A 12,678-nucleotide genomic window follows, 5' to 3' on the forward strand; every position below is an offset into this window, starting at 1 on the left:
GTTGAATAACAACAAGTGTAAGTTCAAGATGGCAACGCACCGGTTTAGTAAATGCCAGCAATATAGTCACTGTAACAATTGATCCGGTAATTTGTATCGATGGGTTTGGGATCATCTTACCTCTGTGTTGTGGCAATAGGCTCGGATGCTGGAGAGCCAAGCTCTCAATCTTGTTGCCAATTTCTGTCTGCGCACTGCGTGCGTCTGCAAACAACGGCTCTGGCGGATGTGTTTTTAGCTGCCTACAGTGAGTGACATAGAAGTCATATATTCAGCCATGATGTACAAATTTCTTTCCAATCCACTGCATTGCATAATGCGATGCTGCTGCTGCTTCCTTGGCAGCTGAAGTGGCCGCGGTAACTCACATTTCTTGAACCTCGTCGCTCAGAAAGGCCTCTTGCACAATGCTATAGACCATGGCCTGCACAGCAGTGTCGTTTTCGAGCATGCTGAGGCGCTGAAAATCGGACTCCTGAGCCAGTTCGCTGTTGATCACTCCCCGGTACTGTGTCTGTGCCGTCGTGTCTAGTGTGACTGCACTGGCAACCGGCAGTAGCGCAAGCAGCTACGCGTGTCCGCCGGGGCTGTATGTCTATGGCTGCATTTACTGAGGTGAATTGTGAATGAGAATGCAAAAATGCGCAGCCGCGAGCACCGTCTTTGTCTAGCAATAAGCGACGAGTGAATTAGTAGCAAGTAATCAAGCAACCAAGCGGTGAAAACAAAGAATGATACAAATTCAAAGACAACACAAGAAAAGGTCGAAACGCATGAATTTGTTTTGTCGCAAGCTCCCCGTGCGCAGCAAAAAAAGTTGGATCGCGGATAATAGTGGGTTGCACGCCTATAAGGTGCATGTGATCACCACATCCACCGATTTCGATATGCAATTGGCCAAGCATCATATGTTAGCTGCCACTGGTCGATATGAAGTGCTAAGAATAATTTGATATTGGATAAGATAATATGAAAAATAAAGAAACAAATTGAAACAAAAACTAAATTAGTATCTAGTTCTTAGGGTGCGACCATTGGGTTAAGTTGGCCGCGTAATGATCGAGTATAGCTCTCAGTCGGGCGGCAATATACGGAGCCCAGTCAGCGCGAATTCGGAATGGATCAACCATTGGGGATAAATCCACAGGGTCTTCGCTAAACGGGTCCGGCTCCATATATTCCCCTTCCCGAATCAACGCACCGACAGCGTCCTTGTGATAGCAGCTGCTCTCGATAAGAGCTCCGCGCAAATCATTCAGCAGGTCCTTGATTATCTTGCAGCCGGGAATGGTGTCGTCCAGAATATTTAAATAGCGGGCAAAGTTGGCACTGTTGTCTAAACACTCGCGCTTAGCACTGGAGTCAACAATCTGACCTTCTCGTCCCATCGCTTGAGATACACCAGATTATCGTCCAACTCGGTGTCGATCCTGGCATCGGTCTCGGTCCCGGTCTTGGCAAAGCGCTTCCAACTGTGCAGCACCACAGAGTGCATAATGTAGATCAAAGACTCCCATTCGTCGAGCTCAGTCAATGGGTTTGAATTGAGCTCAACAGCGTTCACGCTCATAAAGTGAGGTGGGCCAACGCGTTCATTAGCACTTTCGGCACTTGTTTTCCCCCTGTTGGCAAGACCGTTGAATCCCCAAATCATTCCCTTGATACGGCCATTATTCAAACGGCGGAAGCGGATCGTATCTGGAGACATATTCAGGTGTACGTGCTTGGAGGTCGCATACATTTGGCGACATGTCTCCATGATATCCATGACAACGGCTACCATATCCTCAGCAGAGGTGATCTCCGTAAGAGGGGAGCCAATCAGTCCAGTCACGTACCGCCTATGTACGCAGCCAGGAATAGGGGCGCCGAGGGGAATAGAGGGCTCGTCATAAATAGTGCCAAGGATTCCATAGTTCGTATCGTCGGTAGGCTTCTGTTGAGACCCGCACTCAAAACGCGCAATGCCGCATTCAGCAAGAACCGGGTAGGTGCCATTGAGATCGATTCTCCCCCAAAAATCGTCGTTGATATACCTGAGTATGTAGAGTTCATCGCTGATGTCTTCATCGCAAAAGTTTTCGCGGACAGGTCTTAGCAGCTCAGACCACATATCATGGACAACCACCGCGCAGTCCTTGTCGCGGATGGGCTCGTTGGCGGTGGGCATTTTCTTGGTCGCCAAAAAGCGCCGCTTGTGCGACCAATGATGTGATCATCAGCTTCCAGTACCTTGTTGCTGTAGTATGTGCAGCTGCCGGTGCTGCTGCCGTCATCGGCATTGCAAGGAACGGTGATCTCCCAGCAATCGAGGTCATGCAAGCGCTTAATGGTTGGGTCATAACCCAGCCGATAGTCCTCGGCAAAGGACAGGTTAACAAACAGCTTGACGACCTCGTTGCAACCGGCCTCGGTACTGATGTCCATATTCAAGCTTCGGAGTCTAGGACAAAGTTTGGCCCAAACAAGTACGCCCGAACAGACTTGCCGCAGATTGTTAGACCCCACAGGAAGCGGCGGTTGGGCTGCGTGCGATAGATATTACGAGAGCGCCTGGCCAGATGGAGCTTGGCGTCTTCCTCGTCACTGTCCGACATGCCCGGTCTAACTTCGATGGCGGCAAACAGACCGGCGTACCACTCATCGCTAACTTCAGCATACTCCGAGTCTAAACTAAACGCTGCCTTCGAGCCATTTGCCAGAACATCGGCGATTGACTTGGCCTCAAGACCCATGACAAGACGGCCATTGCCCTGATCATCCAATTCCTCAAAATCAATTGCAAGGGATGGGAAAAGCAACCTGCGTGGCTCGGAGCGACCATGTTTCCCTTAGCGTGGTGGTTGAAGCCCTTGAGGAGGCGAGCAACAAACATGGTGATTGCCTTGGCGCCCGATATTATGGACTCCTCGAAAAACCAGTCAGCGCCAGCGCCAGCGACGTTGCCAAATGCTTCTGTGCCTGCCCAATCCGAGAACAAGTTGCAGTCCTTCTCGAGCCGAAATGCCAGGCCAAGGACATCATTATAGGCCGAGTGGGTGAACTCAATTGCCGAGTAGAGTCGCTGCGGATGAGGCTCGCGAGCATGGGTACAGATTCTTGCAAAATGCTGCTGATCTGAAATATTGCATTGCCTTGCAGACGTTGCCGGCAACATCTGCTGCCCTCTCTCGATAGGCTGCAACTTCGGGCTCAGCCAGGTTAACGACTTTAGGCTCAAAATCTGTAAAGTCCTTCAACTCTTTGCGCAGCATCTCATCCCTGTACGCGGGGTTCAGTTCCTCGGCGGGCAGCCATGGCGGACATTGACCTCTACTATGGCGTTGTTCGCCTGTTCAAGTTGTCAGCATTCTCCGGCGATGGTGACCGCACATTGCTGGCATGTCCGTAAGCAGTAGCAAACGGCGACAAAGGCTCGGAGCTGGAGAGGTCAAAAGAGAGTCCAGGGGACAGTGGTGAGTATGTGTGGCCCAAAGCATGACCCGGCGACGGTGGCGGTTCGGTGTTGCAGCGTTCATAGAACGGACCAGGAGATGGAGGTGAAAATGCCTGAGCTAAAGCAGGACCCAGAAATGGTGACTCCTCGGCACTAGGGCGTCCAAAGGTAGAGCCGGGTGATGGCAGTGGTGCGTGCTGGAACGGATGAAGGAAGAAATAGGCGACGGAGGTGGCCTGTCTGGTTCAAAGCAAGGCCCGGCGGCGGCAGCGGCTCGGTACTGGAGCAGATGAAAAGCGTTCAGAAGACGGCAATCTCAGAGGCAATGTCAGTGGCAAATGCGCGGGCCGGGCCCAGTCCACTCGTCGGCACCTACGCTGTTTCGGGCTCTTGAGATCGTTCTCTACAATACATAAAAATATAAAAAATATTAGCAAACGCATTTAAACTTCATGCTTTTTTGCAGCTGCGGATATGTCTATCTATATCCGAAAAAAGCAAAGAAAGTGACAGTACAAATATAAGTGACTTGATGTTTACCTTGGACCGGGGTGCTAGGCCTTTGCGTGTCACAAAGTTGGGTAGATGATTGACAGAGTCCATCTTAGCATCATCGTTGTCACAGCCTCAATAGGCTCGCCAGCAGGCTGAGGAATGGCATTGTTGTTGGTGGGCTGGTCAGAAGCTTCTTCGTCCATCGGTGTTTCGTGTGACTTTCCCTTCTTATAAGGGGGATCGTTATCGGTATCCTCAATAGGCCTTTTGCGGCCAACGATGCTGCTGATGTCGTTGTCGTCGGCTGGATAGATTGCGCATTCAAGACGCTGCTTCTTGTGAGACGAGCCAGGGGAGCTGTCCTCGTGCGGTCTTTTGGCGAGCATGTCGAATAAAAAATATAAACAGAATAATATAAATGAAATAATTTTAAATAAAGCCAAATGGGCGTAGGAGTGGAAGTGGAGGTATAAATAAGACGTTGGGTAGCTGAAGATGAAGTTGAGGTTGAAGTTGAAGTGGAAGTATAAAATAAAACGTTGGGTAGTTGGAGTTGAAGTTGGAGTTGGAGCTGAATTTGAAGATGGAGTAGCTAAAGTAGAGAGACTACGTGGGAAGTGTGAGAGCAAAGTATAGCTGTTGTGTTGTGTTGTGTTGTGCTGTGCTGTGCTGTGCTGGTAGAAAAGAAAAAGTGGGATAAGGTGTTGGAGAGGAGGGCGTGGCGAGCGAGCTCTTTGTAAATGTTTGAAAAATTACTTCGGAAGGGAAATGGCATGGCGAGCAAGCCAATTTGCGACAGTTTGTTTCTCGCTGAAGCATGCGAACTATAGCATGCGGCAAAAAGAAAAGACATGACCGAGTGAGAGCTCGGAATAAATTTTTCTTACAAGGCAAAATATGGCTTTCTATTTACAAGGACAATGCAATACGACACGTCAAATTATACAAGATCATTGTTTTAAACTGGTTTTCGGCTGCCATGTGCCTTCATGGCTATGATCAGCGCCACGAGTTGGAGACGAACCGTGGTGGAAACCAATGGCGTGTAAAACATATATGTGACAAATTTTGGATGGCGGTATTGTAAAAATATTGGGCTGATGCAATTGACAATTCCTCGTTTTAAATGCTGATCCCACACGTGCGAGAGCCAGTGTTGCTATTGGCCGACGCACTCTATGGTGGCTTTCAGCTTTGTTTTCTTCATATTGCCGCCGGCAAACGCACACTCCGTTGCATCCGCGAGGACTGTGATTCAGCCTAGCTGCGGCATGTTGACGCTGCTGTTGTGCGGGTGGCGTTACTGGAAACATGTGTTTCTAATTATTTTATATAGTGCAAATCCCTATGTCTTCATTTTGCTGTCCCCGCTTTTCCAATGTTTGTTTACATTTGGTGCTATTGTGTTATTGTAAAAAAGCCGAGAAACAAAATGCAGTTAGAATAAGCATTTGAAAGTTATTGTGAAATTATCTGGTTATTCCAGCCAGCATTCATTGGTTAGGCGGTATTCATTCTTATCGATTGAGAAATTTTTGTGTTTGTAATCCATTTTAAGAAAATCAAAAAGGTTATTAATTTTATATATCATTGATGCAATGTTAATCATAAATTGTCAAACATCCACAGTAACCAGGTGCGCGCATAATATTGCGATTAGCATGCCATTTTGAAAGGTAGTCTTAATGAACATTTAAAAAATATTTAATCAATTGTTAGCTTGGTTTGCAGTCAAAATGATGAATTTGTTTGCTCTCTGCATTAATTATAAATGAAAAAGCGCACAATATCTCTGAAGGAAAAATACTTTGGTTACTGTCATTGCTATGTAGCATATACTTGTGACCCTTAGCAAAAAAATTTCTATTATTAAAAGCAGCCTGGTATCAACATACATAAACATTCTCGGGAGGATGGGGGACAAATAGATGGTCGAAAACAGACCACTCTCTTCCCCCCCGCATATTTGCCAAATAAGCACTCGTGAAATAATTCTGCAAGAAATTTTGACAAGCATTTGAACATTCCATGGGAGCTCCAACTTTGTATCCGCCCTTTAGAAATTCCAAGCAGCTCAGTACATACACCGAAAACTATCTACACACTCTTTATTTTTATTTTATAGTTACATTAAATTATCGCATTTTTACAATGAGAGCGCCACATTACTGGCGGCACTCTGCGCAGCCTACTTTTGCGCCACCGAGCTATCCCTCCAAGTAAATGCCGCTGCTACAACAACAGAAGCAAGCGCCAAACGCCATGCCTCCACGACCAGCCGACCATCGCACAATATATCAAGAGCGCTTGCTCCCAAGCCATCCACATCGCATGCCCCATGGGAATAGTCCAAAACTCCAAGCGGCTCCGCGCCACACTGCGAGAAGACGCCGAACTACAGCCTTGAAACCTCCTCAAATGCAGAACAAGCTGACGACGAGACAGATAGCGACAAAACCCCGAAAGGTTAGCGTTGGCGGATGATTCGGATGCAAATACGGAGGCCAAGGGTGGCAACGAGGATGAGAGAGTGCGGCGGAGCGCGGATCCAAGAAGGCAAAGAAGGCGGCGCGACAGTGGCCAAGGTCAACCCGTATCCGCATCCGCGAGCAAGCCCCAAAAGGCAGCAGCATCCAAACCAACCAAATTACCGGCGGCTTCTCCAGTCAAAGCCAGCAGCGGCACGGCGAGCAACGGTGACGAAGACAGCGATACAGGTGATTCGTCTTTATCATCCAACGCAGATACAGCAGATGATGACTTGGGCAGCGGTGGCTCAAGAAGGACGCAAAAATAATAACCATCCGGCTGAGCTCATTCCAGGCCAACACCAACAAGACAGACGCTGCGTGCCGCCAGGCAACCGCGGGTTTCAGAGCTACTTTGGCAGCATTGAGCTGGGCACGCCACCGCAAAAATTCAGCGTGGTTTTTGATACGGAAGCTCCGACTTTTGGATCCCCTCCATCAACTGCGATCCACCGCCTGCCTGGCCCACTCGCGGTTTAACTCGTCGACGTCCACACATTCATCACGTCGCATTTGCCGTTTTCGCTCAACTACGGCACCGGTGGGCTGATGGGCCAGGTTGGTTCGGACACTCTGCACATCGGCGACGTGTCTGTTCCCGGCGTGCACGTCGGACTAGCCACGCATATGGGCAAGTTTTTCCGCTCAACACATTTTGATGGTGTCTTTGGCCTCGGATTTCCCAATTGTCGCGTACGCAGTCAAAGCCGCCGATCTTTGTTATGGCGCGCGAGGGGCTTTTAGAAAAGCCCGTTTTCTCGTTTTGGGTCAAGGAGGGTCGGAATGGGCAGCACGCCGGTGGCGAGGTGGTCCTGGGCGGCGTCAACCCTAGTCGCTTTGAGGGCAAGGTACGCACCCTCCCGTTGGTGCGTAAGATGTACTGGGAGGTCGAGCTCAACGGCCTGTTCATAAACGACAACCCGTGCCTAATCTCACCAGTCAGACTGCCATCATCGATACTGGCACGTCACTTATAGTTTTGCCCGCGTTTGATGCCGATATGGTCAACCAGTTCCTTGGCGCAGTGCCCCTATACGACGAATACGGACTGTACGCCATTGATTGTTACAAGAATGACAAGCCCACGGTAAAGTTTGGCTTTGGCGGCGAGACATTTGCCATAAAGCCAATCACTATATTCTGCGTGTAGGGAAGGACCGGTGCGTCACTGCGTTTGCCGCAAGCATGAGCCCCGATCTCAATCGGTGGGTCATTGGCAACTCGTTTTTGCGTGCGTGGCACACAACGTTTGACCTGGATCGGCTTGAGATCAGGCTGGCCCAGGCTGTGCAGATTGAGGATCCAGCGGCCGAAGAGAAGTACAGCCAGAGTGTTGCGTCGGCATCGGCGTCCGAAATGGTCAATAGTCAGATTAAGCGGTTGGCGCAGGTGTTGGGCATTTCGCATTTGCCCGGGGTGCTCCTCGAGCCCACTAACAGCGGCAGTGGTGTTGATTCTAGCAAATATAGCAGCGCGAGCGCATCATCAAAAAGCTCAAAGTCAAGCTCTAAGCCAAAGCCCACACCCAAAGGGGCGAGCGCGCCCAAAAACGCAAAGTCCGACCCTGCTTCATCCGCCACCACCAAGTTAGCACCCAAGCCGGCTTCAAAGTCGTCCAAGACTGAGACCGGGTCGGAGTCCGAATTGGAGCCATCATCATCAGCTTCATCTTCGCCATCTCCATCGTCGGGATCAAGGACTGGCAACAATATCAGAATGCCCACTGGAACGGGCCCTCCCCACTACCATCACCACGTCCATAAATAAGTCACATTTCTTAACGTTTTCTTTATTTAACATTAATTTCCTATTCAAATTATAATTTTTATTTCCCTTTTTTTTGCGTTGCCGACAATTGATGTTTAAAACGGAGAGAAAATAGAAATGTATGTGTAATATAGTAAAAAAAATATAGGGCGATTTGTTGTTTCCACTGTTTCTGCACAACGAAAAAGACGAGGGACGTGTTATTTACAAAGACTGGTAGTCTGACCGTGTCCACCACTGGCGTACCCAATACCCAGACACGCCGAGCAGCCCCGAGCCCATACCAATCCCCGTAATCCACACCAAGGAGTTCCACGCAAACCTCTTCCAGCCACCAGGACCGCCAGACTCATCATCAGGCGGCAATCTCAATGCGTATCTAGCTCAAACACAGCGCCCGAGCGCGCATACCCAGACCTAACTACAGTAGCGAAAGACACAAAGGGCGTACCGCCGGGCGACTGGTAAAAAGGCAGGTTGTCAAGCTGGATCGAAAACCGATCATTAGCAAACTCATACACGCGCAGCTTGACATTTCCCAGCAAGGTCGGGTACGTCTTGCGGTCGGCCAGCATCAGCTTGCTCTCAGGAACACCATGAGTCGGGCGTGACGCAGATGTGTCAATGATGGGCATGATGTGCAGGCGCACGAGCATATCCAAGTAGTGAACAATGTCTCCGGTGGTCGAGTTGCGCCAGGGGTTCTCGTCGTCGCCCACAGTCAGCTCGTCATGGTCGCGGCGAACAAGCTCGCGGTAGGCTGCGTTCTCCCGCCACGACTTGTCCGACGGGACTAAAAGCGAGTATCCAACGATGCCATTACCATCGCTGCCCCCGTCATCGCTATCAGGAATCTCACGGCTCCTGCTACTGTGCCCAGTAGTCGCATTCTCCACGATCGATGTAGCAGCAGCAGCAGCAGCATCAGCAGGAATGCGTGGATCCTCGAGCACGTACGTCAGGTTAAAGCGCTCGAGCAAGTCGGCAAAATGTGGGCCCTCATTCCGCGCAGCAGCTTGGACGACGTGATCTCGACATTGGCTGGGAGAATCAGTCCTTGGCCCAGCACGTGCGCCACTCCAGTGCGCAGCAAAAGGTCAGTCTCCGAGATCTTTAGCGTGTTCGCATCCGCCACGCTCAGCAGGCTGCGGTACTTGCCGCCCTGCGTGCGCGCCTGGTCCAACGCCAACGCCAACGCCAACGCACCCGGCACGGCGCCGGACTGCTGGTCGGGGACAGCAAACATGCCGTGCGCCGTGCGGTACAGGCCGACATTATTCCGTTAAGTGTCTGGACCATGAGTGTCTTTGCCGAGCTATCGGTGTGCAGCGGCACCTCGTCGCTGTACACGGGTCTGTTCAAAATGTGCGACTTGACCAGGCGGCTCAGATCGGTGCGCGCATCCGAATCGCCGGGCAGGCTCAGGTAGGCCCATACCAAGCCCAGCGACGTAAACGAGCCGGTGACCGGCGCCAGAACTGTGATGCCGTGCTCGCGCTGGATCTCGTCGACAACGTGCGATGCGCCCATGGCGGCCACAAACAAGACAGGTCCAGGTCCTGTATCAGCGCGTTTATAAGGCCGGGAGGCGTTGGCATGGGCGATGACAGCAGGTAGATGGTGGTGTTGCCGACAACGAGCGGCTCGGGTAATATGTTGTCAGCGCCGTTGAACGATACCTGCGCGCGGTCGACCAGAGCCTTGACAACCTGCGGGTTGCCAGCCGTCCAGTCCGCAGCCAGCTTCGTGCGCAGCAGAGGCGAGCGACGCAGCTCGGCAACGCCGCTCTGTCCGTCGGCAACGTGGTACAGCGCCCATTCGCGCTGCCGGTCGCGCGGCGACTTTGCAAGGCCGTCGTCTTCGTCGCCGAGGTCGTAGCCAAAGGCGTCCTCCATCGCGCGGTTGTTGGGAACGAGGAGCGTCAGCTTGCGCGCTGGCTGCGTGCCGTCGATGTAGTCACCCAGGCCGGTGTCCTTGAGCAGCCGCACAAACATCGTCGCATTCAGCCCAACCAGCATCTTTTGCGGCGTGAACGCCAGCGCGGCTGGCAGAGCCACCTTATCAACAGTGTGAACAATGCCTGCGCTCAGTCCAAGCAAAAGATAGGCCCAGAGCAGACCGACAGCGGTAGCAGTGCGCATTGCACAGTAGTCGGGCCAGTTGATGCGGGGGGGGGTGTAGGGGAAGTGCGTTTAGTTCTAGAGCGTAAAAAGGGCAAGGCAATAATAAAAAATACAGTAGACAGCAAAGCAAGCAAGAAGAGAAAGATGCAGAGGGCGAAAGGAGGATCACATCGGGGTTTGGCCTAAAAAGAGAGCAAAGCGGGTTTTGGTGTCCCCCTTTGAGGGGCGCCTAAGATGCCCGCAGCAGTAGCACCACAATAATGAAAGGTGTCTTTTTATGCACTGCGCAAAAAAGCTCGCAAGCCAAGGCCGATGCGCATGTGATGCATTCTCTGCGATTCCTTTACTGGCACCCAGTGCAAATCGCTCACAAAAACAAGAATGTGTGATGTGGCGCACTTACCGTTTCTGGCAATGACGTCAGCCCTGCCGATCGGCTGGTCGTTGACGCGGCCCACGCTGGCGCCCTCGGGGCCCCCTCAACGATCAGCGTGGTCTCGCCGTAGCCCTGGAAGCCTGAACTACAATTGCGAGATACAAGCGCAACACAACATAATTAGCTGCCAAGTTTAACGATCGTCGCAGCATAGTGTTTTCTGTGGCCACCAGTCGCTGCACTTACTCTTGTGCGTGCCCGCTCCCAGGCGCGCAATGCTGACCGGCCCAGGCGAAACGCACCCGGCGGCAAAACGGCGCGTGTCCGCAATGGCATCCGCGTACAGCTCGTCATCATCCTTGGCAAACGCAGGGCCGTACAGCAGGTAGTAGCGCTCGGCGTAGTTGAGCCCTTCGCCGAACGCGTGGTTGCTGAACGCCCACACCGTATGCATCGCCAGCGCGTCCTCGCCACCGCCGGACATGTCCAGGACGTGCGCCCAGCCGGCCGCATCCAGCAGGCGCTCGATGGAGCTGAACTCGCCGGTGTCGGCCGGATCCGCCGCTTCAAAGATGGCGGCAGCCGGCTCTGTGCTCTGCTTCCGTGCGCCCTGCTTCCGTGCGCTCCGATCCTCTGCTACGGCCTGGCGCAGCAGCTCCTGCATGGTTGGCGGGATATCCAGGACCCCGTCCATCAGGTACACACTCCGGCCGTGCACGAGTAGTTCTGCCCGTATACCGCCACCCCGTTGGCCAGCACGCGCTCGCCGTTGCTGATCCAGGTCTTGAGCATGATGCCAAACACGTGTTCTTTGTCCCTGTCCCTGTCCCTGTCCTTGTCCCGCCCTATCCCCGCCACTATCCCCGCCGCCGCCGTCGTCGTCTGTGCCGTTGCCCACAGCAGACAGCTGCGCCGCCATAGCCGCGCCGCCGTCGCCAATGTTCTCAAGTCGGCTGAGCGTCTCCCAGACCATAGTGCCGCGTGTGAGCTCCTTGGATCCAATGGCGCCGTCGCCAATCAGGTGGTACCACGCCTGGTAGTCCGACATGCCCCTGTACACGGCGCCACCCACGTGCGTAGCGGTGTCCTCGCTGTGCTCCTTCCTGTGCCTCTGCATGGCCGCGTTGGTCGGCACAAGCAGCGTGGCGTTTCGAATGCGGTTGAGCGGAAGCACCATGCGCAGCCGCTGCACCGTGTGCAGAAACTCGGAGAACCGCTCGTCGGACGACAGGAGGTCGATGAACGTTGTGATGCCGCTACTGCTACTGCCACTGCCAGCGCTTTGGGCCGAGGCTTGCTGGACCAGCCCCGGACTAGGGCCGATACCAGCAGAAGCAGCAGCAGCAGCAGCGCCACCGATGGCTCGCGCGTCTTGAGCCGTCGCATTTCGTCAAGCAAATGTGTGTGTGAGTAAAAGAGTGTAAAAAGAAATTAAAAATGAGACAATGAAAGCCGAATTTGAATTGGAGTAAAAAAAAGGGAGGGGGGAATGGAAATAAAAGTAAAAGGAAAAGAGGTTGACCTTAAAGCGGAGTTGTGTGTGCCCCCACGTGCTTACCAATAAAACCACAGAAACCCGACTGACTGCGCTGTCAACGTCAACGCGCGCTGCTTATGATGTGACTGTGGCTGTGACTGTGACTGTGACCTGTGATGCAACCAAAACTGGGCAGTTCAAACAGTGATTGGGGGAGAAAGAGTGGGCTTTTTGCAGCGCAATCCGCAAGGGAAAAAAAGGAAAAAAAAGATCGAAAATTTGCCTCCAACTTTAATTTAACTGCTATGCTACTTTTGTTGCTCACGCGCGAAAAGAAAGCGATCGTTTTTGTCTCGCGTTTCTCCTCTCTTTTCTTTTTTCTTCCCAATTCGTCGATTTTTTAAAGCTTTTATTTATCCTCCTCCTTTTTCCGATTTGCTCTTGATTTCGAACATATATTTTTTACATATACGCTT

At 52.1% G+C, this 12,678-nt stretch overlaps 6 protein-coding genes across 6 annotated transcripts; 2 read left to right on the forward strand and 4 right to left on the reverse strand.

The window, feature by feature from the left end:
* Positions 1 to 984: 984 nt before the first annotated feature.
* BX661DRAFT_183419 (uncharacterized protein) lies at positions 985 to 2,300 on the reverse strand. The gene is given in 2 exon segments (XM_051536229.1): positions 985 to 1,356; positions 1,368 to 2,300. The coding sequence occupies 2 exon segments, from the start codon at positions 2,168 to 2,170 to the stop codon at positions 1,014 to 1,016; spliced, it is 1,146 nt and encodes a 381-aa protein (XP_051391254.1). The 5' UTR covers positions 2,171 to 2,300; the 3' UTR covers positions 985 to 1,013.
* Positions 2,301 to 3,986: 1,686 nt separating this feature from the next.
* On the reverse strand, positions 3,987 to 4,683 carry BX661DRAFT_30145 (uncharacterized protein; the record flags this gene model as incomplete). Its single annotated transcript, XM_051539047.1, has 1 exon — positions 3,987 to 4,683. A coding segment is annotated over one exon (678 nt), but the record flags the coding sequence as incomplete, so codon positions are not given.
* A 237-nt stretch (positions 4,684 to 4,920) lies between these two features.
* BX661DRAFT_205783 (uncharacterized protein) lies at positions 4,921 to 6,458 on the forward strand (the record flags this gene model as incomplete). Its single annotated transcript, XM_051538602.1, has 3 exons — positions 4,921 to 4,976; positions 5,268 to 5,342; positions 6,057 to 6,458. The coding sequence occupies 3 exons, from the start codon at positions 4,921 to 4,923 to the stop codon at positions 6,277 to 6,279; spliced, it is 354 nt and encodes a 117-aa protein (XP_051391256.1). The 3' UTR covers positions 6,280 to 6,458.
* Positions 6,459 to 6,678: 220 nt separating this feature from the next.
* BX661DRAFT_213168 (uncharacterized protein) lies at positions 6,679 to 7,746 on the reverse strand. The gene has a single exon (XM_051538738.1). The coding sequence runs from the start codon at positions 7,367 to 7,369 to the stop codon at positions 6,986 to 6,988; it is 384 nt and encodes a 127-aa protein (XP_051391257.1). The 5' UTR covers positions 7,370 to 7,746; the 3' UTR covers positions 6,679 to 6,985.
* Positions 7,747 to 8,242: 496 nt separating this feature from the next.
* Positions 8,243 to 11,517, reverse strand: BX661DRAFT_183424 (uncharacterized protein; the record flags this gene model as incomplete). Its single annotated transcript, XM_051536230.1, is given in 7 exon segments — positions 8,243 to 9,224; positions 9,263 to 9,451; positions 9,523 to 9,704; positions 9,770 to 10,306; positions 10,753 to 10,827; positions 10,924 to 11,429; positions 11,444 to 11,517. 7 exon segments carry the CDS (start codon positions 11,515 to 11,517, stop codon positions 8,595 to 8,597), a joined length of 2,193 nt encoding a protein of 730 aa, XP_051391258.1. The 3' UTR covers positions 8,243 to 8,594.
* A 20-nt stretch (positions 11,518 to 11,537) lies between these two features.
* BX661DRAFT_183426 (uncharacterized protein) lies at positions 11,538 to 12,349 on the forward strand. Its single transcript, XM_051536231.1, is given in 3 exon segments — positions 11,538 to 11,563; positions 11,574 to 11,959; positions 12,043 to 12,349. The coding sequence occupies 2 exon segments, from the start codon at positions 11,772 to 11,774 to the stop codon at positions 12,137 to 12,139; spliced, it is 285 nt and encodes a 94-aa protein (XP_051391259.1). The 5' UTR covers positions 11,538 to 11,563; positions 11,574 to 11,771; the 3' UTR covers positions 12,140 to 12,349.
* The last annotated feature ends 329 nt before the right edge of the window (positions 12,350 to 12,678 follow it).

The sequence above is a fragment of the Kickxella alabastrina genome (genome assembly GCF_025024165.1).
Source record: "Kickxella alabastrina strain RSA 675 chromosome Unknown BX661scaffold_13, whole genome shotgun sequence".
Taxonomy (NCBI): Eukaryota; Fungi; Kickxellomycota; class Kickxellomycetes; order Kickxellales; family Kickxellaceae; genus Kickxella; species Kickxella alabastrina.